The following is a 22721-nucleotide window of genomic DNA, read 5'->3' on the forward strand; positions in this document are numbered from 1 at the left end:
TCGTCAGAAAACAATATTGATCTCTGGTTTTCTCCTACTCTGAATAAGGCTATCGTCCACATCTTCCGGTACCACAGGGTAATTTTAAACTAACATTCCTGTGCGTGAATTGCTCAGTAGTGCCTGATTTTGGAACGATTCTTTAGACCAACGCGACGATTTGCTGTATCGATTGTATCTGAATGTCATTATCGTCCAGCTGCAAACCACGATCACCATGGAAACAATCTGGTACTAGCAACCTGCAGAGAAGCACCTTAGCACAACTCGGATGGGAACAGCCTGCAATAATTACTCACCCGAACATCCCGCGGCAACTTCCCGCGAGGCCAGAGCGATCCAGGTGTGAGGCAGGTAGCGGCGCCCACTCGGACGGCGATCGACTCAAAGAGGGCGAACGAGAGGCGCGGAAAGTAGCGAATTCCTTCGATTCAGCCCCTAGCCAGTGTTGTACAACTTCCGCAAAACGAGGGCACTTTTCGGCTTCTCTGCAGATGCGGCGGGCGACCTTGTCTTCATTAATCGCCGCGTCCCTTTTCTTCCGGGGGTTTCGTGGCGCGGTTCCTCCCTGCGGCCTTAGAAGGTCTTCCGCCTGGCGTGGTTCGTTTATTTGGGCGGGAGGTCCCCGCCCACCACACCGTCCTCGGTGAGTTGCAGCGGCGCTGAAAGGGCGCCTTATTTGGGGTTTGTTGGAAGAAATAGATTTACCTTTCGATTTCGGCTGGTTTCTCTTCCCAGAGATTTCTGTTCTGCGGAAGATTGTCGGCCCAGCCTTCCGGGCTGCGAGAGCTTAAGGAACTGCTGTTGCTGTTGCTACTCCAAGCGTGCAGCGAGAAATGGAGCAGGTCCGTGCATTGCGCCGAGCCATGATTTGCCGTGGGTCGGTGTCTTGCATTTTGCAATGCAGAGCCATTGCCACAGTTCATTACATCGGAATTAACAAATCACCTTTTGGCTTCCGTTGTTCGGAGGCGTGTAGAAGATGGGTGTTTGTAATATTTTATTTGGGCCATCTGAAATGTCACAAAGTAACGAGAAAGCTTTTGAGTTTAGCAAAACGCTTTAGATTGGATGTTTCATCCACCAAAAATGGGGTGGAGGAAAGTGCGAAGGTGTTAATGGATCTAAATACTACAATTGGATGACAGTAGAATGGGAAATTGTGCCCCGCGATAGCTTTGTGCTCCCTTGGTCTTCCTTTGTAGGTGAAGACAACTATGCTTAACCCAAAAGTGTGCTCTCTACTTCGTGACTGTTCAGCTGGTCCTAATGAAAATTACAGTATGCTACTGCTGAATTAGGTTGACCCAGAGGATGTCAGAATGTGTGATTTATCAGTGACCTGATAAAATGACACCCCCTCCCCCATCCCACTAAAACAATTGATTTCATGGTGTTTTAGTTGGGAAATAAATATGCCACTTACTTTTAATAATTACATCTTAATCTGTATATAACATAATGGTACAACTTTATAAAACAAAACACTTTCATTGAAAATAAACAAAAGCTCCCAGTAAAATTAAAACATTATATCTTTATGGATTTGCTGATTTTTGCTTAATTCCCTGAAATCTCAGGGTTTTATTTATTTATTTATTTATTTGAAGATGGACATTCTCATTCACCAAGGTCATGAAAAAGATGTTTGCTTTGAATCAGCATTTCTCTTAAACTGCTGCAGCTTGCAAAACACTGGCAGGATGTAAGTTGCTTTTGGAGCTTTCCCAGGTAGCTGCACTGAGGTGACAGTCACAGCCAATTTCCTGCCAGTCTGGCTTGGTGCTTGTCAATCCCTTCCGCCTCTGTTGCAATTCCCTCTGCAGAGCAGGCAATAGGTCAGAGCTTTGCATAGAAGCCTTGGGCCTCCAGGCTTAATGCTGCTGTTTGAAAAGGGAAAGCACTGTGTTAAAACCACAAAAAAGAATGTTGAGGGCTTTATACAGGACTGGAACCATCCTGTTGCTTTGCAATAGGCATAGTTTTGCATCAAGCAGGTGAGCGTGCTCAGAATGGAAGAAGGCATTCTCTGTTGGCCCATCGTAAATAATCTTGGTTAAGTGTTATGGGGCAAGAATGTCCATAGAAAATAAGGTGAGCTTTTTGATGGTCTCTAGAAATAACCAGAGCTGAAAATAACTATCAACATGGCTGGGCTTCATTGAAATTCTTGCAACCTGCATAAAAAGCACAAAATGAACTTTGAAAGGAAATGTGCCAAAGGAATAGTAATGAATAGAAATAAAATGGTTATTGTTGCCCTTTATGTTGTATTATTTTAAATATTAAATGATTTGCAACTGCTCTTTGATAGACATAGAAATAGTTAATATTACTGTTTTAGTTCTGTCACTAAGTGAGTAGGTTGAAAAGCCCTTCAGGGTTTCAGTGAAAATCTGAAAACAAAGGTGTGACATGAATGATGGCCTTTTTAGTTAGAATGACAGGCACAGAGCTAGAGGAAGAACACGTAGGACTGAAATTTACAGCCAGAACCAGAAAAAGTCTGGTGTATAAAACATAGTTTGTTATTGTTTATTCGTTTAGTCGCTTCCGACTCTTCGTGACTTCATGGACCAGCCCACGCCAGAGCTTCCTGTCGGTCGTCAACACACCCAGCTCCCCCAGGGACAAGTCCGTCACCTCTAGAATATCATCCATCCATCTTGCCCTTGGTCGGCCCCTCTTCCTTTTGCCTTCCACTCTCCCTAGCATCAGCATCTTCTCCAGGGTGTCCTGTCTTCTCATGATGTGGCCAAAGTATTTCAGTTTTGCCTTTAATATCATTCCCTCAAGTGAGCAGTCTGGCTTTATTTCCTGGAGGATGGACTGGTTTGATCTTCTTGCAGTCCAAGGCACTCTCAGAATTTTCCTCCAACACCACAGTTCAAAAGCATCGATCTTCCTTTGCTCAGCCTTCCTTACGGTCCAGCTCTCGCAGCCATATGTTACTACAGGGAACACCATTGCTTTAACTATGCGGGCCTTTGTTGTCAGTGTGATGTCTCTGCTCTTAACTATTTTATCGAGATTTGTCATTGCTCTTCTCCCAAGGATTAAGCGTCTTCTGATTTCCTGACTGCAGTCAGCATCTGCAGTAATCTTTGCACCTAGGAATACAAAGTCTTTCACTGCTTCTACATTTTCTCCCTCTATTTGCCAGTTATCAATCAAGCTGGTTGCCATAATCTTGGTTTTTTTGAGGTTTAGCTGCAAGCCAGCTTTTGCACTTTCTTCTTTCACCTTGATCATAAGGCTCCTCAGTTCCTCTTCGCTTTCAGCCATCAAAGTGGTATCATCTGCATATCTGAGATTGTTAATGTTTCTTCCAGCAATTTTAACTCCAGCCTAAGGCCAGCTTGTCGCATGATGTGTTCTGCATACAAGTTGAATAGGTAGGGTGAGAGTATACAGCCCTGCCGTACTCCTTTCCCAATCTTAAACCAGTCCGTTGTTCCGTGGTCTGTTCTTACTGTTGCTACTTGGTCGTTATACAGATTCTTCAGGAGGCATACAAGATGACTTGGTATCCCCATACCACTAAGAACTTGCCACAATTTGTTCTGGTCCACACAGTCAAAGGCTTTAGAATAGTCAATAAAACAGAAATAGATGTTTTTCTGAAACTCCCTGGCTTTTTCCATTATCCAGCGGATATTGGCAATTTGGTCTCTAGTTCCTCTGCCTTTTCTAAACCCAGCTTGTACATCTGGCAATTCTCGCTCCATGAACTGCTGAAGTCTGCCTTGCAGGATCTTGAGCATTAACTTACTGGCATGCGAAATGAGTGCCACTGTTCGATAGTTTGAACATTTCGTGTTTCCCTTTTTTGGTATGGGGATATAAGTTGATTTTTTCCAATCTGATGGCCATTCTTGTGTTTTCCAAATTTGCTGGCATATAGCATGCATTACCTTGACAGCATCATCTTGCAAGATTTTGAACAGTTCAGCTGGGATGCCGTCGTCTCCTGCTGCCTTGTTATTAGCAATGCTTCTTAAGGCCCACTCAACCTCACTCTTCAGGATGTCTGGCTCTAGCTCACTGACCACACCGTCAAAGCTATCCCCGATATTGTTATCCTTCCTATACAGGTCTTCTGTATATTCTTGCCACCTTTTCTTGATCTCTTCTTCTTCTGTTAGGTCCTTGCCATCTTTGTTTTTGATCATGCCCATTTTTGCCTGGAATTTACCTCCAATGTTTTTAATTTTCTGGAAGAGGTCTCTTGTCCTTCCTATTCTATTGTCTTCTTCCACTTCCGCGCATTGCTTGTTTAAAAATAATTCCTTATCTCTTCTGGCTAACCTCTGGAATTTTGCATTTAATTGGGCATATCTCCCCCTATCACTGTTGCCTTTTGCTTTCCTTCTTTCTTGGGCTACTTCTAGTGTCTCAGCAGACAGCCATTTTGCCTTCTTGGTTTTCTCTTTCTTTGGGATGTATTTTGTTGCCGCCTCCTGAACAATGCTGCCAACTTCTGTCCAGAGTTCTTCCGGGACCCTATCTACTAAGTCCAGTCCCTTAAATCTATTCTTCACCTCCACTGCATATTCCTTAGGAATATTAGTGAGCTCATATCTAGCTGATCTGTGGGTCTTCCCTAATCTCTTGAGTCTGATCCTAAATTGTGCAAGAAGAAGTTCGTGATCGGAACTACAGTCAGCTCCAGGCCTTGTTTTTACCGACTGTACAGATGTCCACCACCTTTGGCTGCAAAGGATGTAATCAATCTGATTTCGGTGTTGTCCATCTGGTGAAGTCCATGTATAAAGCCATCTCTTAGGTTGTTGGAAGAGAGTGTTTGTTATGCAGAGTGAATTGTCTTGGCAAAATTCTATCAGCCTATGTCCTGCTTCATTTTGTTCTCCCAGGCCATACTTACCTGTAATTCGAGGTGTCATTTGACTGCCCACCTTAGCATTCCAGTCTCCTGTGATGAAAATAACATCTCTTTTAGGCGTGTTGTCCAGTAGGTGCTGCAGATCCTCATAGAACTGCTCTACTTCAGCTTCTTCAGCATTTGTGGTTGGGGCATATATTTGGATCACTGTGATGTTAGATGGCTTGCCCTGAATTCGAATTGAGATCATTCTGTCGTTTTTTGGGTTGTATCCAAGCACTGCTTTAGCCACTTTACTATTAATTATGAAGGCTACTCCATTTCTTCTGTGGTCCTCTTGTCCACAGTAGTAGATCTGGTGGTCATTTGATGTGAAGTGGCCCATTCCAGTCCATTTCAGTTCACTGACGCCCAGAATGTCTATCTTTAATCTTGACATCTCACCAATAACCACATCCAATTTGCCCTGGCTCATAGATCTTACATTCCAGGTTCCAATGGTGTGTTGATCCTTAGAACATCGGATTCGCCGTTCACCACCAGCACCGTCGGCCGCTAGCTGTCCTTTCGGCTTTGAGCTAGCTGCGTCATCACGTCTGGGGCTAGTTGAGCTCATCCTCTGTTCCTCCCCAGTAGCATTTTGACCATCTTCCAACCTGGGGGTCTCATCTTCCAATGGTATACCGACATATCTCTGGTTGTACTGATCCATTTAGTTTTCACGGCAAGAATACTGGGGAGGGTTGCCATTACCTTCCCCAGGGATCACATTTAGTCTGACCTCTCTGTCATGACCTTCCCGTCTTGGGTGGCCCTTCACGGTTTAGCTCATGGCATCATTGAGGTGCTCAAGCTCCAGCACCACGACAAGGTAACGATCCTTTGCTGAAGATAAAACATAGTAAGCTCACAAATTTAGAAGTCAGGATGGCCTGATTTGACATGGATCTCCTTCCGATCCATTCAGAATAGCTCATTTTGAAGCCAAAAATTTCAGCTTCAAAATGTTTTGCACATCTGCCAAAAAAACCAAACAAACGCAAACACCACAACACAATGAAATATTACCGTTTCTCATGCAGTATTTTACAAACTTTTTACATATCACGTTGGAGATAGACTTGTCTTTTATTATAATCCAGATATTTTATTTGGTGAATTTTTAAAATCTGGTACTATAAAACATTTATAGAGCAATGCCATGCACTTTGCTTAGAAGAATGAAGCTATACTGAGTTCAGTGGGGCTTAAAATAAATTATTTTTAAGCAACTTCTATACATTCTTGTTATATTCATTGTGTTGTTGAACTGGGGTATATAACTGAACCAGGCTGATAATGTAAAATTTGTATTCAGTACAAGTCCTATAAGATTTCTTTCTGTGTCTCTTACAGGTCTTTTGGCTGATGAGAAGAACCATTTGAAATATAATATACATTTAGTTCAGGGCATGAAAAATGGGACATTGGTGATATTTCTGCGGAGAAAGTGCTGCAATAGGCTGAGATGGCAATTCTAGGCTTAAGCTCTATAAACTATTACACTTTGAGGAAAAGAGGCACTTTTATGCTGAAACTTGTATGTTTTACTCTGACAGTATTCATTTTCTGTGAATTTTTAATTTATTATGTAGTTATAATTCAGTGTCATTGGCCAGAATTGAAAAATCAGACTCCAGGGACTAACAAACAGAATTCACATTCTGTCTTGAAAACCATATTTTTATCAGATCCTCATTTGCTTGGTAAAATCAATGGACATTGGTTGGACAAGCTAAGGAGGTAGGAATCAAAGTATCAATAACTTGTTGCTATTGATTTGTGCAAACATTTATAGTTGCTCTGTTGCATGCTGAAGAATTAAGGTTACAAACCTAAGTTTATAAACTGAGCATCTACTTTCTAATTTATTGAATGTTGATTCTGTTTAACATTGCTAAAATCTCAGTGTAGTTGCCTTTCATTAGAAGGGATCAATAAATCATTACAATTCATTGAGCAGAATTTGCTACTCATTATTTGAAAGAACAATCATTTTTAATATTTTGTTATTTTTTCTATGGTGCTTTTACACATTAAAACCAAAATAGTGTTCAAGAGTCCACGTATTTTGAAATGCTTTGAATCAGCTTAATATTGTGACCGAAAATTTTTATTTATTTATTTATTTGATTGATTGATTTATATAGCTGCCCATACATGACTCTGAGCGGCTCACAACATTAGAACAAATAAAAATATATACACAGGCAAAATAAACAAGAAATGAAACATATAGCAGCCGGAGAGTCATAAAAAAACGCTCAGCACAGCCAAGAAAATGTTTAACATACATGTGTTGTATGATAAAATACTGTTATTTATCTTAATTGTTACAGTAGTTTATATATACAGATTTTTTCCCCATTTATAAAAGTTGAGAGATTAGAGGGAAATAGGCAGGAGATGGAGGGCAGCCGTTCTTGGGGAAGACAGCCTTGATGTTTAGTATTGATGTTGCCTTCCAACCCCTTGTGCTCAGCCTCATGATCAGCCCAGAGAGACTGGTTCCCAGTAGGCTCTTGGTGCAATTCAAGATGATGGTCATCACCTATAAAGCCTTTCCTGGCATAGGGCCAGGCTACTTGTAGGACCACCTTTCTCCTATTGTTTCTGCTCGCCCCACCAGATCTAGTAGACAGGGCATGCTCCAGGTCCCTTCTACAAACAGTGTCATTGTGTTGGATCTCAGAGTCATGCTTTCTCAGTGGCAACACCTGCCCTGTGGAACAGCATCTCCCTGGAGATTTGGATGGCCCCAACAGGATTAGTCTTTTGCAAGGCATTGAAGACCTGGCTGTTTCCCCAGGCATTTGGGTCTGGTGAGTAGATAAACTGTTACTATTGATGGTGAGTGGGGTCACCGTTTATCCTTGGACGCTGAGGGGTTACGTCTGGTGGGTTTGTGTGTTTTAATCCTGTAACCTACCCAGAGTCACTTGTGTGAGATGGGCAGCTATATAAATCATATAAATAAATAAAGAATGGGAAATCTCCCAATAAGAAAAATAATGCATTCTATTAATACTCCTAATGATTAAAATTGGCCCATACCAAAACTGTTTATCTTGATTTACTTCAGTGTCGATGAAGATATGTAGAAAAAAGCCACTGGCTTTTTGGCCTTTTTCATCTGAATTTGTTGATATATAGCTTAAAACTCCATTTTGTTTCTACAGGGGGCAAAGTTGAATTATTTATGTGGTCCCAACTGCTGTCGTAACCTGAGGATTACCTGTATTCTTTTGTTTTGTCTCGATATACATCCAAGATGTTCTAGGGTTTCACTCAGCTTTGGTAGTAACGCACCGATTGCTTGGACTCCCAGTGTAATTTCTTCTGATTCTTGTCTAGCACTACTATTGTTCCATTCTGATGCCTAACAACCTTTTCTTAAGCCATGTTTTGATTTATATGGCCATCTCAAATAAATGACTCTGGGCAGCTAACAGTATTAAATGTACATAAAAACAAATGCATATAGAAACAAATTGAAAAACCCAGCAGCCGGGAAAAGCACCCACAAACAGCCATTAACACAGCCAGGAGATGGGCTCCTTCATACACCAAGGCCCCTGGCTTGAGCATAGAGCCATGTCTTTAAGGCCTTATGAAAGGCCAGCAGGGTTGGGGCCAATCTGATCTCCACAGGAATGATGTTCCAGAACGTGGGCCATGCCAGCCAACCCTCTTTAGGTGACGGTACCTGCAGGATGCCCCTCCTGCTGGATTGGGTAGGACAGGTAGAAACAACCAGGGAGAGACAGTCCTGCAAGTAACCATCCCCAAGCCATGAAGGCTTCAAAGGTGACTACCAGCATGTTGTCCTTCATGTTTTTGTAGATTTGCCCAAAGAACAAATCTTATCCTGTCACCAAGATATATATATATATTTTGTCTAGCTGTCCTTCCCAATCTCTTCATTACACTGTTTGTTATTTTCTGTGGTGTCTTCAAGGTCCAAAAGGTTGTTTCCATTTCACATCCTAAGATTCTCCCTAATAAACCTTTCTTCAGTCATCCCATTCTTGCTGGAAGTCGAGTCCAGTTGGGTGGTTTGCTTTTTCTGGACAATGCCATTTCCCAGAATTCACAAGTGATTTGAGACTTTTTGGTCCCTTCTGAATTTGTGTTGTAATAGTGGAAATTTTATGTAAGTTTCAATCACAATATTTTTTCCACGCTCTGGATAATCGATACTTCTTTTTACTCTGGAATTATAATCACTTAAGCTATACTTACTTTTCTTCTCTAAAATATGTATGTTCCATGCTTATAGCATAGCAATTTAACCATCCTTTGGGCGTAACATGCTACTTCTTCCATTTCTTATTTGGCAAATGCTATTTCTCCCAACTTTCTTTCTCTGTTAGGATGTTCAAAACAGAATACCAGCGAGTGGCCTTTTTCACATGGTTGTTCTCCCTCAATGTAAGCAACATTTCTGCTGTTGTCAAGGATGGCAATTGTCCTCATTTTCTCCTCTTTCGACAACCAGGTCTTCTTCTTGATGGCCAATGGGGAGCAGTAAAAATGGCAATGAATTGGTGCCTTGCCCACTTCCTTGTTCTTCTTTTGCTGAAGTTTCTTTTCAGAGCAAGGAAAATAAATACTCGATGGTCCTTTGGGAGAGGGCATGGTCAAGCCAGCTTAGTGCAACTGTGGATGATGGATAGATGGTGGCAAACAGCCTTGAGGCTGCTGCTGAACAGCAAGTGTTTGCTGTTTTATTTTGCCCTCCTGATATCTTAATGATAATGTGGGGTATAGATAGACGCACACCAGGATATCCTTCCTTGTTTTACATGCACCACAAAGAGATGGTTCCTCTTCTTACATTCTGAGACTATTCTTGATTTTGTTCTTCCCTTATCCCATGCCAACAGTATCTTGATCATTCAAGTGGTAAATGAGGCTTAGCCTGCTCTATGCATATGTAGCTTGTAGTAATAACGGGTTCTTCAATTGTTAAATATTCAAGGCTTTGCAATAATTGATTTTGTAACTCTGAACAGTTTATTCAGTTCATCCTTTCGTTGAGCTGATTTGTGCTAGCATCTGTTGTGGATAATGCTAAGTAGTTCAAGAGTTGGAAAAGCTTAAAAATTAGGCTAAAATCTAGTGAAACAATCTATTTTGATTCCTGGGTGATTAGGAATTTCTTATGGTTGTTCTTTTGTGCAGCCCTTGTTCAGTTCCTGGCAACCCTAAAATGCATGATGTTTGCTTCAGATTGTTAAAAATGATGTTCCACACAGTGTCAAAAGAGAAGGCCACTCTGTATCCAGTTCCTTTTAATTCATGCTTTATAATGACTTTATAATATTTTGTAATATTAATTGAAATATGGTAGTTTTGTACTTTTTTTCCCACTAGGGAATGGCAAATGGAGAGAGCCTTCCAAAGTGCCCTCTGGCTTCTGCAGCCAGAAATAGTCTTTATCCTTGGTGATATCTTTGATGAAGGAAAATGGAGCTCTCCCCAGGTTTGTGTTACTGAAATGGTCTCCTAGCAAAATAGGTTTTTGATAAATAACTGCGCACAAAAGCCCAAGCCAGGAGTAGTTATACTTCTTTTAGTTACTATATTAATTAGCATCTTAATTCTTAAATGAAAGCTGTTTATGATTGTTGAAGTTATTGTCAATATTTAAGTTTGCATTTATACTGGATGGTACTTCACACAATGGATTTGCCAACTGAGAGAATATTTGCGGTGTTGGCAGCAGATCTTTTAGCACAGATAAGTTTTGTGTGTTACTGCCAGTTCCTATAAGATGGGGAAAAATTTGCTTTATTTGCATTTTAAGATGAACCTTAACAAATTCCCATTTTTCTGGTCCCACGTGCCAACTGAAATGCAGCTGAAATATTTTATTTTCTGAATTAACCAGTTCACTGCAGTATTCAGAAAATCCACAGCACAAAAGTATATATATTAGGAAAATGTGAACAAAGAAAACTGCAGATGAATTTTTCTGCAGGCTTATGGGAAGAAAAAAAACAAATTGATGCAGAAATACAGTAGAACAGAATGAAAAATGGGGAAAAAAAGAGCAACTGTGTGAAATTGAATTTGACAGATTTGCAATTCCTAGTACTCATTAAATTCAACAGCTGGCAAGAGGATACATGTAAGTTACGCACCAAGTTTGTTTTCTAAAGTGAAAAACTGCAGTTTTTCCCCAAGATAAGTGTAAAATTCAGTAGATGTCTTGGGTAGATTATTTTTATGACATTAAAGCCAAGTTTATACTAAGCACATTCTTAAGAAAATGAACTGTGGGATGAGGTAGACTGGACACATGATGGGCAAATAGGGCTAATAAGTAAAAATAAAATATATAGAAATCAATGTATGTTGATTTCAAGAGTTCTTGGTGGTTCTTAAAAATACTCCTATGTATTAGTATCTAATTAGTCAGCAGCCCAAAGTGGGAAATAATAACAATGCAGGCTGCTGTGTTTAAAGAAATGCACTGGTACCTTTTGCCTTGTCTTTTAAGATACTGATTTTTTCTGAATAAAATGTATGAAATAGTCTAATTGTTTGCATTTTTTAATATATAAGAATGAATTTCAATATAAATATTGTGGAATTAGTTGCCTTAGCTCATGGTATTGTTTCCTGACCCTTTACTCTTAGCAAAAGCAGGAATAAAAAAAGCAGCATAACCTAATAGTAATAATCACTATTTATTTTTATTTAAACTGGATTATAGCATTTGAACCTTTAAACATACTTTTCTGTAGGCTTGGTCAGATGATGTAAGACGCTATCAGAAAATATTTTGGCATCCGGACCAGGCAGAAGTAATTGGTATTGTTGGCAATCATGACATTGGCTTTCATTATGAGTGAGTAATTTTTTTAAAATTGTGGAATATAGATTAAAATATTGGTGTGGTAGTGAAGGTGGTCCACCTTTTACAGACCAAATAGAGGAGAGGGAAATCTTGCTCTAGTTCAGTCCTAATATGCTTTCCTGTGCTGGGAGTTATGGTGTGCTGTATAATGGAATGCTGTGTTTTTTATTACACACCCCTAGGATGACATCATTCAAGTTGGAACGTTTCTCTAAAGTTTTCAACTTCTCTTCTGAAAAAATGATAACTCGGAAAGGGATAAAGTGAGCATAACTTTTTTTATTTACTGGGATTTTTATTATTAACACTTTGTACCTTGGCATTTACAGCAAAATATTAGTTTCACAATGATAGTGTCTCATTACATTCTGTTAAAAAATAAATTGTAAATAGATTTCTTTATCTAAGGTTAATTTTTGGCTATCCAGAAAATACTTTTTAATACATTTCTTCTGAAAGGATAAGAATTGCTGCTTGTAATTTGTTTTTTCTACCTGGTATTAACTTCTTAGCAATATACTAAATATATTCTAATTCTAATTTGTGTTACAAATAAACTTTTCGGCTGCAGGCCTTTATAAACAAACATGGATCCATTTCCTGTTATAGTAGATAAATTGTATTTTAAGATTCTGCAGTGTTTAAACTGCATTTTTGTATCAGTGTTAATGCCTAGTAACCAATGTTTGGTTTTTGCCAAGTTACATATGGAACAGAGAATCATACTGTGATAGCTTCAGTGTTTGAGATTATGTATACATCCACTGTGAGGATTATTTTTCCTCCTTGATCAGGCACTGGCTTGGTCAGGTTCTGCGCAAAGCCAAACAAAGGGAGAATTCTCATCTTATTGGTGACATGGCCATCCTTGTCTGTTTGAATACAGTTGTAATCCCAAAGTGTTTTTGTATAGACAGAGCAGCATCTGATGGAAGGAGCCTTCTTGTGCATTTTCCCAGTCCTCTGTGGAGGATGGGAATCCTCTAGAGCACATTAGAAGTATGTGCAGAGGGGAAGTCTTCCTATGCTAAATGGGCTTTCTTTGCTGAGTTTTCTTTCTGATTTAAGAGTAAAGGATCCCTTCATTTATTGGCTATAACGTGCATGATTTTCTTCTTATATTCTTAGCTTTCTTATAGTGAACAGTGTTGCTCTTGAAGGAGATGGCTGTATAATTTGCAGAACAGCAGAGGCAAAACTCATTGAACTTTCTCACCAGCTGAACTGTTCGTTGCAGGTAGGCATGTAATGATTTATTGGGAAAGCTTATCGATGTAAAGAATAACTGCTCTAGAGAATTTTTTAAAATTAACTCCTTCCCAAACTATTATTCCAGTGTACCCACAAACTTTCGACAAATCTCTGTCTCTTCCTCCATAAATTATGTGCTGTTCTCTTAACTGAAATGAATGAGAAAGCCTTTATGGGTGAAGGCGCTGTGCTTGGGTATTGGGAGGACCAGCATGAAATCGTGGATGGAAATAAAGCAGCAGCAGTACCAAAGCTGCTGCTCTTTTAGTATTGCTGTCTTCTTCAGAAGCCCCTTTTTTGTCTCTGAGTTTGGTAGATGGAGACAGAGTCTTTTTAAATTATAATGATTTGTTTATGGATTCCTCAACCCAACAGTGCTTCCTTTTATAAACTCTGATATAGCAGAGCTTACCTGCTTGGATATACTTTTAATTAATTAAATCTGATAGTTTGATATTTATTTGTTAGATTTATATCACACTTTCATATAGGAGCTCAAGATAGCATACTTAGTGCTCCTTCCTCTGTAATGGGTTGGCCTTGAGGAACAGAAGAAAGAGCGGCAACCAAGACAACCATCAGAGAAAAGAAATTTGAATCTGAGGCAGAATTGTAATTTAAGAAAGCGTCTCAGGCTTGACGCTCCCTGGTTCCGTTGAAGATAGAGTGGGGGGGGGGGAGGACATTCAGACTTGTAACGTTCTGTTACTGTAACTTTATAGTAAAAGTTGTATTAGCATTCATAACTTTGGTTTCCTAGTCTGGTCTACCTCAAAAGGCTGACACCCTCAGTTTTCTCTTTTTTGTGTCTATTGTGTGCATGCACACAGTTTTTCTAAACCATCCTGGGAGATTCTACTGAAGTGTTTATATATCTTGCAGACATTTTCTGCCTCTGTAACGTATGTGCTGCCTCAAAACTGACTCACCAGTTCTCTGAATATGAGAGAGGCATTTTCTTTTAGAACATCCAGTTTGTATTATATATTTATGTGAATTATATAGCTGCATCATTCCCTCAGTTCTAATATTTTGAGTTTTCCTTAAAAACCATAATGCTTTTCTCTTTGCTGCTCTGCGTAAGGTACATATTAAATCATTTCCGATTTTTGTTGTCAGGAACAAAATCAATATAAAAAAAGCTGTAGTGATGTGGAGAAGCTCCCAGCTTCAGCTCCAATTCTGTTGCAGGTAAGTTGGAAGACAACGATAGAATGAGATCGCTGCACTTTATTTAGGATGAATGTATTGAAGAACTTTATTTGGAACTATTTTGTGTTTTTAATCCTTCTCAGCATTATCCTCTTTATAGAAGAAGTGACTCAGAATGTACAGGAGAAGATTCTGCTCCCCTGGAGAAAAAGAATGACCTCTTTAGAGAGAAGTATGATGTGCTTTCTCAGGAAGCTTCCCAGAAGGTACATTTATTTTGACCAGGAGCTTTACATTACTTACTATTAACTGTGTGGTTGTGTTAACAAAGAAAAATTGTGACCATTTCATTCTCAGAAGTTGCATGGTAGAACTTCTTTCTTTTAGGAAATATCTACCCTAGGGTAGCACACAGGGTTTTCAGTGACGAAGTAACCAAGAAGAGGTTTCCTTTGTCTTCAAGACAATCTGTAGTTTGGAAGAAATTCTTTCTCTCTTATGAAAAAACTACGGTCTGTTGTTGCACTATTAAAGAAAGATGTAGTACCGTATGTGGGAAATTTGGTCTTTTACTGCATATGCTTACAAGGTTGAAAAGTTGTAAGTTTTCAGTGATGTAAATCTATTGTAAAGAAGATCTAGTTTGTGCAAAGTGTAGAGCCTGCTTTGCAACCAAGTATACTAGGAGTCAAAATTGTACACATCTGTTCTGAGCTGGGTTGCAGGTGACATACATGTAAGGAATTCTCTTTGGCTTCCTGAAAACTCCCTGTAACTCCATCTATCTAGGCCATGAAATTACTGAAACTTGATGGATTGCTAATGAAGGCTTGCTAATGAAGAATCTCTTGATGAATATCCTAAGGAAAGTGTATATTATGTCTTTAAATATAGGTCTTGCATGTACCGTGGCCTACGAATTGAGAAAAGCTAGGGACATGCTAGGTAGATGATGGTTCATTCATACTGGTTTAGTGTAAATGAACAATTGAGCTGGGACATGCTGTTCAACTGCTTCCTCATGTGTCTTCCTGATGAAAGCAGTGACTGAACAAACCATTTGTGATATGAAAACTATACTCCCTGGCTTCACTCTTCCAAACAACCCAAATAGTCAAAGCTAAGAACAAACTATGCTTCTGGCTTGTAAGGCATCTGCCAGAGCCTCTGATTTTGAACCAATAAACCATGCAAGGAATTTTTCCTATTCGTTTGTCTGTCTTTCATGGCTTACAGCCCAGCTGTGTGGGAACTGAGCAGTTTGAAATCTAGGATCCAACATATTTGGAGAGTGCCATAACAGCGAAGGGTATTTTAGCCTGGCAGTGAAGCCATCAAGCAGCATCCCCTGGCATGCTTATATGTTCATAATACACTAGAGTGAATTCAACCATTATGTAATGGTTCTCTGGACCCTAGTAAGTCAAAGAATCCTGGGTAATGCTGAACCATTCTTCCCCCAAAGCTGTGGAAAAGAGCTTTGGAATTGGCTGTGGGTCGAAACTGAGTTACTTCTGGTATTAGTGGGGTGATTCAATAGTACTTAGTATGGATGCATAGTATATACAGGATAGTATGGATGGATAACAGCTCTAACAAATGAGTGATTAAAATGGCTGAAGGGAGACTATGAAAGCAAGGTGGGCTATGTGAAAGTGTTATTCTTAAATTAGAAATGGTAACTGATTTTTTACTCAACTTATAGCTGTTATGGTGGTTTCATCCTCGATTGATTTTGAGTGGTCATACGCATAGTGCCTGTGAAGTGCTGCATAATGGTAACATTCCTGAAATCAGCGTTCCATCATTCAGTTGGAGGAACAGAAACAATCCTAGTTTCATAATGGTAAATTTAAATATTGTTTATTTTATCAGGTATTTTTTCATCATATAAATCAACATAGCAATCAGCTATTTTCTCAGACTGATGCTACCTGTAAAAAAAGCAAAACAGAACAGCTCCTTCCATCCTCTCTGAAAGTACACTTAAGTTGAATACAAAGCACCCACTTTATAAAGCTTGTAGAGCCATCTAGCTTGTAGAGTGCAAAGTAATGTTTATGGTCTACAATTCTAAATACAAGCATATTTAGTATGTGTCTATAGAGGATGCAGTGTAAACAATCTGACTGCAACAATCATCAGTAGTCTGCAACAAACAGTATTGAGACTTGTTTTTGCTTGACTGATTTATCCACAAGACCACTTTTTCCCTCTGTGATTCTTTGTCTTTCAAACGTGCAAACTATCTCATAGGGCAGCAAAATTCTATTCAGAGGAACCTAATTCACAGTTTGCTTACTTTGGGTACACTAGATTACAATTCTCAATCGATTAACCTGGAGCACAAAAAATTTCCTGGTTCTGAGCCATGTTTTAAATGGTTCTATCTTCAAAAACCAGGTCTATGCTAACTTTACTTTTTCAGCCTCTTGAGCTTCAGGAAAGGCAAAGCAATTATAGCTCTATTGTAATTTTTAATTCATAGATGAAAATCTGCCTCATTTTAGGTAATAATGATTTTAAACTGTTCTCGAGAAGCGTACTTTCACCTCTTTATTTTGTTTAAAGTCCTTATTTAACAAATAATCTAGAATATCATGTTTCTAGCACTCTTGACATGTAGATGCTTACCAGTGGGGCTAGATTATCCATTGTCCCACTCCCTGCCCAATTCTGTAAGAATAGTTACATTTTATTTCATGCAATTTCAAATCCTTGGTTCCCCCAATTATAAAGCAATCATTAGTATAATTAAGGGTTTTAAGCTGTTAACTGTATGAGTCCTCCCTTGTCCAGTCAAAAAACAGCTGTTGTATTCTGGCAGGTACTTTTTCACATGGCACAGAACTTTCACAGGGCAGCTCAGTGCTTAACTGCAGAATAACCAACATTAGAAGGTTCAGATTTATCTGCATCTCTTGACCCATAAACAATTGAATGTACTGCTAATTTGAGAAGAAGTCAGCTTCCCTCCCGTTAATAGTCTTCGATGTCTACAGCCATTTGCTTCAGACCTTCTAAACTGTTGCTTCCATTTTTCAGGGCAGCATAACATCAACAGATGTCTCTCTCTACAAGTGCTTTCTTCCATATGAGAACACAGTCATAACTATTTACTGTACAGCAGGATCTGTACTGGTGGTCCTCATCCTGGCTCACTTTCAGCCCCTCCTTTCCCCTTACCATTTTGTTCAGCGTTTAATCACTAAGTATAAAGCACTATGAAAAGTCAGACACTTGGAATCAGTCACCGACACACCAAAGCTAAAGAACAGTCCATCAGACTACATTCATGCCAGCAAATGCGTACTTGAATTGCTAGCCCAAAGGCAAATTGCCCTTACAGACAGAAAGCTCTAGACAGTTGATAGGACTTTTTTACTACAGGATAAAGTAACTGCTTCATGCTGTACAAAAATATTGTATTCTACAATCGAATGATTTTCTTGCTAAATTTTTTTGTATCAAATATGTATATTAAAAGTTTGTAACTGTACACTAAGTTCTACAAGCCTCCTTTTGTGTCTGCACTAGTGCCCTATGCTGTTAGAGGCTCAGTCTTTATAATAGAAAAGAATTTTAAAGTGTTATTGCTGCGTGACCGTCTGAAGTGGTACTTCTTTTCCTTGATGTCAGCAATACAAGATCTAGTTATTTTACAGCAAGGTATTACCAAAACAGAAGCAAAACATAATAATAATAGGTGACGTAACTTTCTACCCTCATGTGTCACTTTTAGATTAGATGTAAATAGTTTTAGATGGAAGTCATGTAACCGAATCAACGAACACCTATTTGCTAATAGGTTTGCAGAGTATTGGCAAACCAGGTAGAAACTGAGGAGAAACCTTGCACATCTGGAATAAGGGTGTGCACTCTGTATCCATGAACACACGGAATGAAGCTTGGCTGAATGTTTTCCCTGGAATAAGATGTAAGCAGCTACGGTAAGATTCATACAGGTTTTATGGTATGACTCAATTTGCGTGGCTGACTTTTCTCCCCCAAGAGAAATAAACCTTACCAGAAAACTTTGCATTCCATTCCTAAATGTTTAAGTCCTATCTGATTAATAGCATTCTAAAAAATAGTGCTTAAGTATGCAACTTAAAAAGGCATTATAAATTAAGCTGCAGGAATTTTTAAACTTGGTTTTCTTCATCTACTTATATAAATTTTAAAGTAAATTTTATTTAGTAAAGAAGAGTTTAGGTTAGCCTTCCTCAGCATAATGTTCACCTAAGCATTGAGACAACAGCCCAGACAAAATTTCCAGCCATGCTGGAAAGAGTTCTGGAAGCTGTGAGCAAAATCCATTTAGAGGGCATTAGATGGATACACAGTAAAATTGTAGGTGAAACCTTGTCTGAACTATAGAATATAATCATGTGTGACATTTTTAGCAGAGAGAGAAGATGGGATAGAATTATAGTGACTCCACCCCACTCCATAACAGAACCATCCCCTTGTTATATTCCCCCATTTTTAACAGGCAGTAGTTTACATTTGCACTGGTTTGTCTTTAGAGTAAATATGAATCATTAGACTGGTTTGTCTTCATCATATCAAGATAAGTGTCTCCCCATCATTTTGGAAACATAACAAGGTTATGACTGAATACAGTATGTCAAGGTAACAGTTTCAGAGTGGATCTAAAATGCTGAAGAGCTCTTCAGAACTAGAGTAACTTGATAGATTACTAGCCTGATTCTTTTGCAGAGATACAATGGTTTCTCAGTTACCTAGAAAGTGATCTGGGGTTATATATGCAATAAACATGCCTTCCTAATTTAAAAATAGTTTCACATTATGCCATCAAAATATTTAAGAGTAATTTGTCTTTGTATTTATAGCAAAAGGCAAAGATAATCCAAGTGTTATAATCTATGAAGTTCTGAATTTGTTATTGCAACTACAAATTTTAAATATTTGTACAGATTATCTCAGGCACAGGAAACTGTACTCTGACATAACACCTATGTATAAAATATAAAACAATCTCATAGTTACAGAGAAAGGCATGCCTTATTGCTACACCAATTCTTGCTTTTATGCTGAACTGTACCACAACTTATTTTGTGAATGTCATTTGCATAAATTATTCAAGTTTGAAAAACATTATGATTCTACAATATTTAAAATAAAACCATTTTCTAAGGTCTGTTTATTAAGAGAAATAAATATGTCATTTTGTAATTCTCTTAGGCCAAACACAAGGATTACACCCTTTTTCTTTCTTGCAATTTGCACAATAAAAGCAGCTGTTGCAACAAAGATTGGAAAAAAAAAACCTTATCTAATGGTGTCTTTACACATTCACAATCCACAATTGTGAAAGGTTTATGAATGACCAAAGAATTACTGAACATAGTTTTTAAAGGTAAAACAAGGTATTCCCATGAAACTAACACCAGGTTGTAATTTGGACGCAAATCAATTTCAGTGTTTTAAAGCTGAGTCTGAAAGGCTATTGCTGCCACAGCAGCAGCAATTACTTACTTGGAAAGTTAATATGACTAAAATTTGCATAATTTATAATTTTTATACTAAAGAACATTTTTATATAAATCAGAAAAAAACCCTAAACTCTACAGAGTTTTTTTTTAAACCTCCAGTCACTGCTGTAGGTAGAGTTGACATCAAGCTGTACAGCGCAATCAAAAACATACTTACATCTTAGCTCATTTTACAGGTACAGCCATAATCAAGGCACAAAGATCTTCTACAAGTATTTTTTCAATAAAATTGTACAAAATAATATTACACTTTACAGTCTGTACAATATAATAAACCAGCAGTAAAACAAAAAATATATATATTATATATTATATATATATATATATATATATTTATATTTATATTTATATAGGAGAAGACTGATGTCCAAAAATGATCTAAATTAATTGAATCATTTGTGGACTGAAGAAGTATGGTATGTGAGGGTGAATTTTCTGCCTAAATGCAATAGGCTGAAAAAGTAGCTCTAAATTCAAAAGCCTGAGGTGTAAAGAGACTCTTAGCTCCAAACCTCCAAAAATTGCTTACCTACTCTATTTCTGGGCCAGCAATGGCTTAGAAGAGGAGGTCACTTCATCAGTTGACCTGCAACTCAGTTCATTAAAAACTCAGTGTAATAAATACCATGGTGCTGCTACATCATGCATGTATACATCCTCAACAGTATTTCGTAACTCTGAAGCAAAGTGCATTATTCCTTGTCTTCCTGTCTATCAAGTACTCTTCAGTGTTATGGTACATAAGGAGCCCTCCACACACATTCTAGGTGTGACATGGTGTCACCCAACAAGCAGATACCAGCTTGAACTAACAAGTCTGCTGAAAAAAAATTAGCAGACTATGTCCAATTAATTAAACATAAACAAAAATTTACAACCAAACCAAAAGAAACAGAGGTAGCCAAAGACTTCAGTGGAATGACAAAGAAGTGGCATATAAAAATAAAGCACACATATTGTCCCTAAAGCATGGGCTGGCTAGAAAGGCTAATAAAAGAAAATGAACTGAGGAGGCAGATGGATCTAGTATCTCTTCCTCTACTTCATCTGAGGAAGCCAAGAAAGAAAGATGCTTAAAACCACAGACTCCATGGTGTCCTTAATTACAAGAGTTCATACTGGCGAAGATGCATTCTCTGAATGATGTCTCTACAATCATTGAACACTCTCCGGATGTTTTCTGTGTCGACGGCACACGTGAAATGTGGATAGCAATAATGTTTTCCATCTCCGGTTGCTGTACTTATTCGCTGTAAGAGATAACAAAACAAACACTGAAAACTATGTTTACCCAAAAAGTTGGATAAAAGCACTTCTGGGAAATGATGACAAGATGTGGGAAGACTGGTCAGTGCAGGACAATCTCAAGCTAACATGTCACGGGTTATATGTGTTAAACCTGCTTATCCAAGGAACATCTGGATAGCCAGAGATAAAAACCCCAAATGTCTTGTCTGAATAAATAGCAGACAGTAAGCTGAATATATTAATTTTGCAACTTATCCACCAGGTAGCTTAGCCTGATTTTCCATTAAAAAATGTATAGAACTATATGTTTATTACACTGCTGCTTTATTACACCTTACAGTTAAAAAAGACGAGCAGATAATATTTCATTTGTGGACACAATCAAATATAGATCAGTATGTTGAGGGTAAAAGAAGTAGGATTTTATGGTAGCATGTGGCATTTTGTTTTTGCATGGTTTGTGTAGCTTATAAAGAGGTGATAATTAAAAAAAAGCAGTCTGTTTGCAATTTAATTATGACTGGTCTCAAATGATAGTTGCTTTTACAATTAAAGCTTACAGAAAAATAAAATTTGGTATTCAAACAAATTTATGGATAAGTTAATACAATCTCTCAAAAATCATCAATACTTACTAAAAATTCATCCCGGATAAAAAACTTTGCTCTTGTAACTTTGGGATCTTCTCCTGCATCTGGTGTCGCTGTAAGGAACATGAAATTTCTATTCATATCTATGCGATATAAATTTTTAAAAATTGTGCATAGCATCTTACATTATCTTCAGGCAAAACGTATATATAGGTGAAGAAGCCACAAAATTGAAAGGACATGGTGAAACAGACTGGCTCCAGGTTGGCAAAGGAGTGAGACAAAACTATATACTCTCCCCTTATTTATTCAACCTATATGCTGCATCTATGTTAAGGGAAGATGGATTTGAAGTAGGCTATGCTGATGATACTACTCTAATAGCCAATGCAAAGGAGTAATGGGTATTCCCTGTGACACTCAATGAAAGAGAAAGTTGGACTGAAGAAGCAGGATAGAAAGAGTATTGATGCTTTTGAAGTTTGGTATTGAAGAACACTCCTGAGAATACCATGGACAAACAACTGGATCACTGAACAAATGATAAGGCACAAATTATCCTACTTTGGACACATTATGGAAAGACTTAGCTCCCTGGAGCTTTAATGCTAGGAAAGATGGAAGGAAAGAGCAAGGTGGATGGACTCAATGAGTGCACCCTTGGAAGACCTGAAAAACCAGGTTAGGAACAGAACATCATGGAGAAAATCTATGTAGTTGCTAAGAGTTCACACCAACTTGATGGCACATAATTGATCAATCTCATGTTATATGTTAACAAACATTCTAATTCTTCAATCATAGGAGACTTTAGTTAAGAAACTCACCATCTTCAGGTACAGTGTAACGTGTAAATTCAGGAAAATAATCTTCAATTTTAGACTTCCCTGCCAAGACCTTTTCAGCAAGCATGTCTTGTTTGTTCAAGAACAAAATGATAGAAATTGTCCGTAACCACCTGTAAAGATCCAAATATTAATTCAGAGTCCAACATAGTTAGTGTATAAACAGATCTATGTAACTGCTGACTTTTATATTGTCTAAGAGAAAACATACAGGGAGGAAAATCATTTTTTCAGGCCAACTGGGGGTTACGGGATATCCATTGAAACCAACTGGGGGTTACGGGATATCCATCTATTAAATCTGAATTGATGTAATTGATGTCATTTGAGATAATATCATTTGGATAAAAACTATGTAAACTGATGCAA

General features: G+C 38.3%; 2 protein-coding genes across 3 annotated transcripts in view; one reads left to right on the forward strand and one right to left on the reverse strand.

Annotated features, from left to right (window-relative positions):
- The first annotated feature begins 682 nt into the window (after positions 1 to 682).
- Positions 683 to 19334, forward strand: MPPE1 (metallophosphoesterase 1). Its single transcript, XM_063299093.1, has 10 exons — positions 683 to 880; positions 6239 to 6625; positions 10259 to 10367; positions 11635 to 11738; positions 11930 to 12010; positions 12876 to 12984; positions 14118 to 14189; positions 14294 to 14416; positions 15856 to 15996; positions 17196 to 19334. The coding sequence occupies exons 2-10, from the start codon at positions 6351 to 6353 to the stop codon at positions 17376 to 17378; spliced, it is 1197 nt and encodes a 398-aa protein (XP_063155163.1). The 5' UTR covers positions 683 to 880; positions 6239 to 6350; the 3' UTR covers positions 17379 to 19334.
- GNAL (G protein subunit alpha L) overlaps positions 15998 to 22721 on the reverse strand; it is a 142381-nt gene continuing 135657 nt past the window's right edge. For both annotated transcript variants that reach the window (XM_063299091.1, XM_063299092.1), the window contains exons 10-12: positions 22335 to 22465; positions 21553 to 21620; positions 15998 to 20919 (exon numbers count right to left, since the gene is read on the reverse strand). In XM_063299091.1, the coding sequence (XP_063155161.1) occupies positions 20773 to 20919; positions 21553 to 21620; positions 22335 to 22465 (346 nt within the window). In that variant the 3' untranslated portion in view covers positions 15998 to 20772. The remainder of the gene's footprint in view (positions 20920 to 21552; positions 21621 to 22334; positions 22466 to 22721) is intronic.

Source organism: Candoia aspera, chromosome 3, assembly GCF_035149785.1.
Source record: "Candoia aspera isolate rCanAsp1 chromosome 3, rCanAsp1.hap2, whole genome shotgun sequence".
In the NCBI taxonomy this organism is placed as follows: domain Eukaryota; kingdom Metazoa; phylum Chordata; class Lepidosauria; order Squamata; family Boidae; genus Candoia; species Candoia aspera.

Excerpts from the sequence above, each read along its gene's own strand:
- MPPE1 (XM_063299093.1), top strand. The coding sequence starts at position 6,351 with ATGGCAATTCTAGGCTTAAGCTCTATAAACTATTACACTTTGAGGAAA. Across the intron at positions 11,739-11,929 it reads GACATTGGCTTTCATTATGA|GATGACATCATTCAAGTTGG; the intron begins GTGAGTAATTTT and ends ACACACCCCTAG. Across the intron at positions 14,190-14,293 it reads CAGCTCCAATTCTGTTGCAG|CATTATCCTCTTTATAGAAG; the intron begins GTAAGTTGGAAG and ends AATCCTTCTCAG.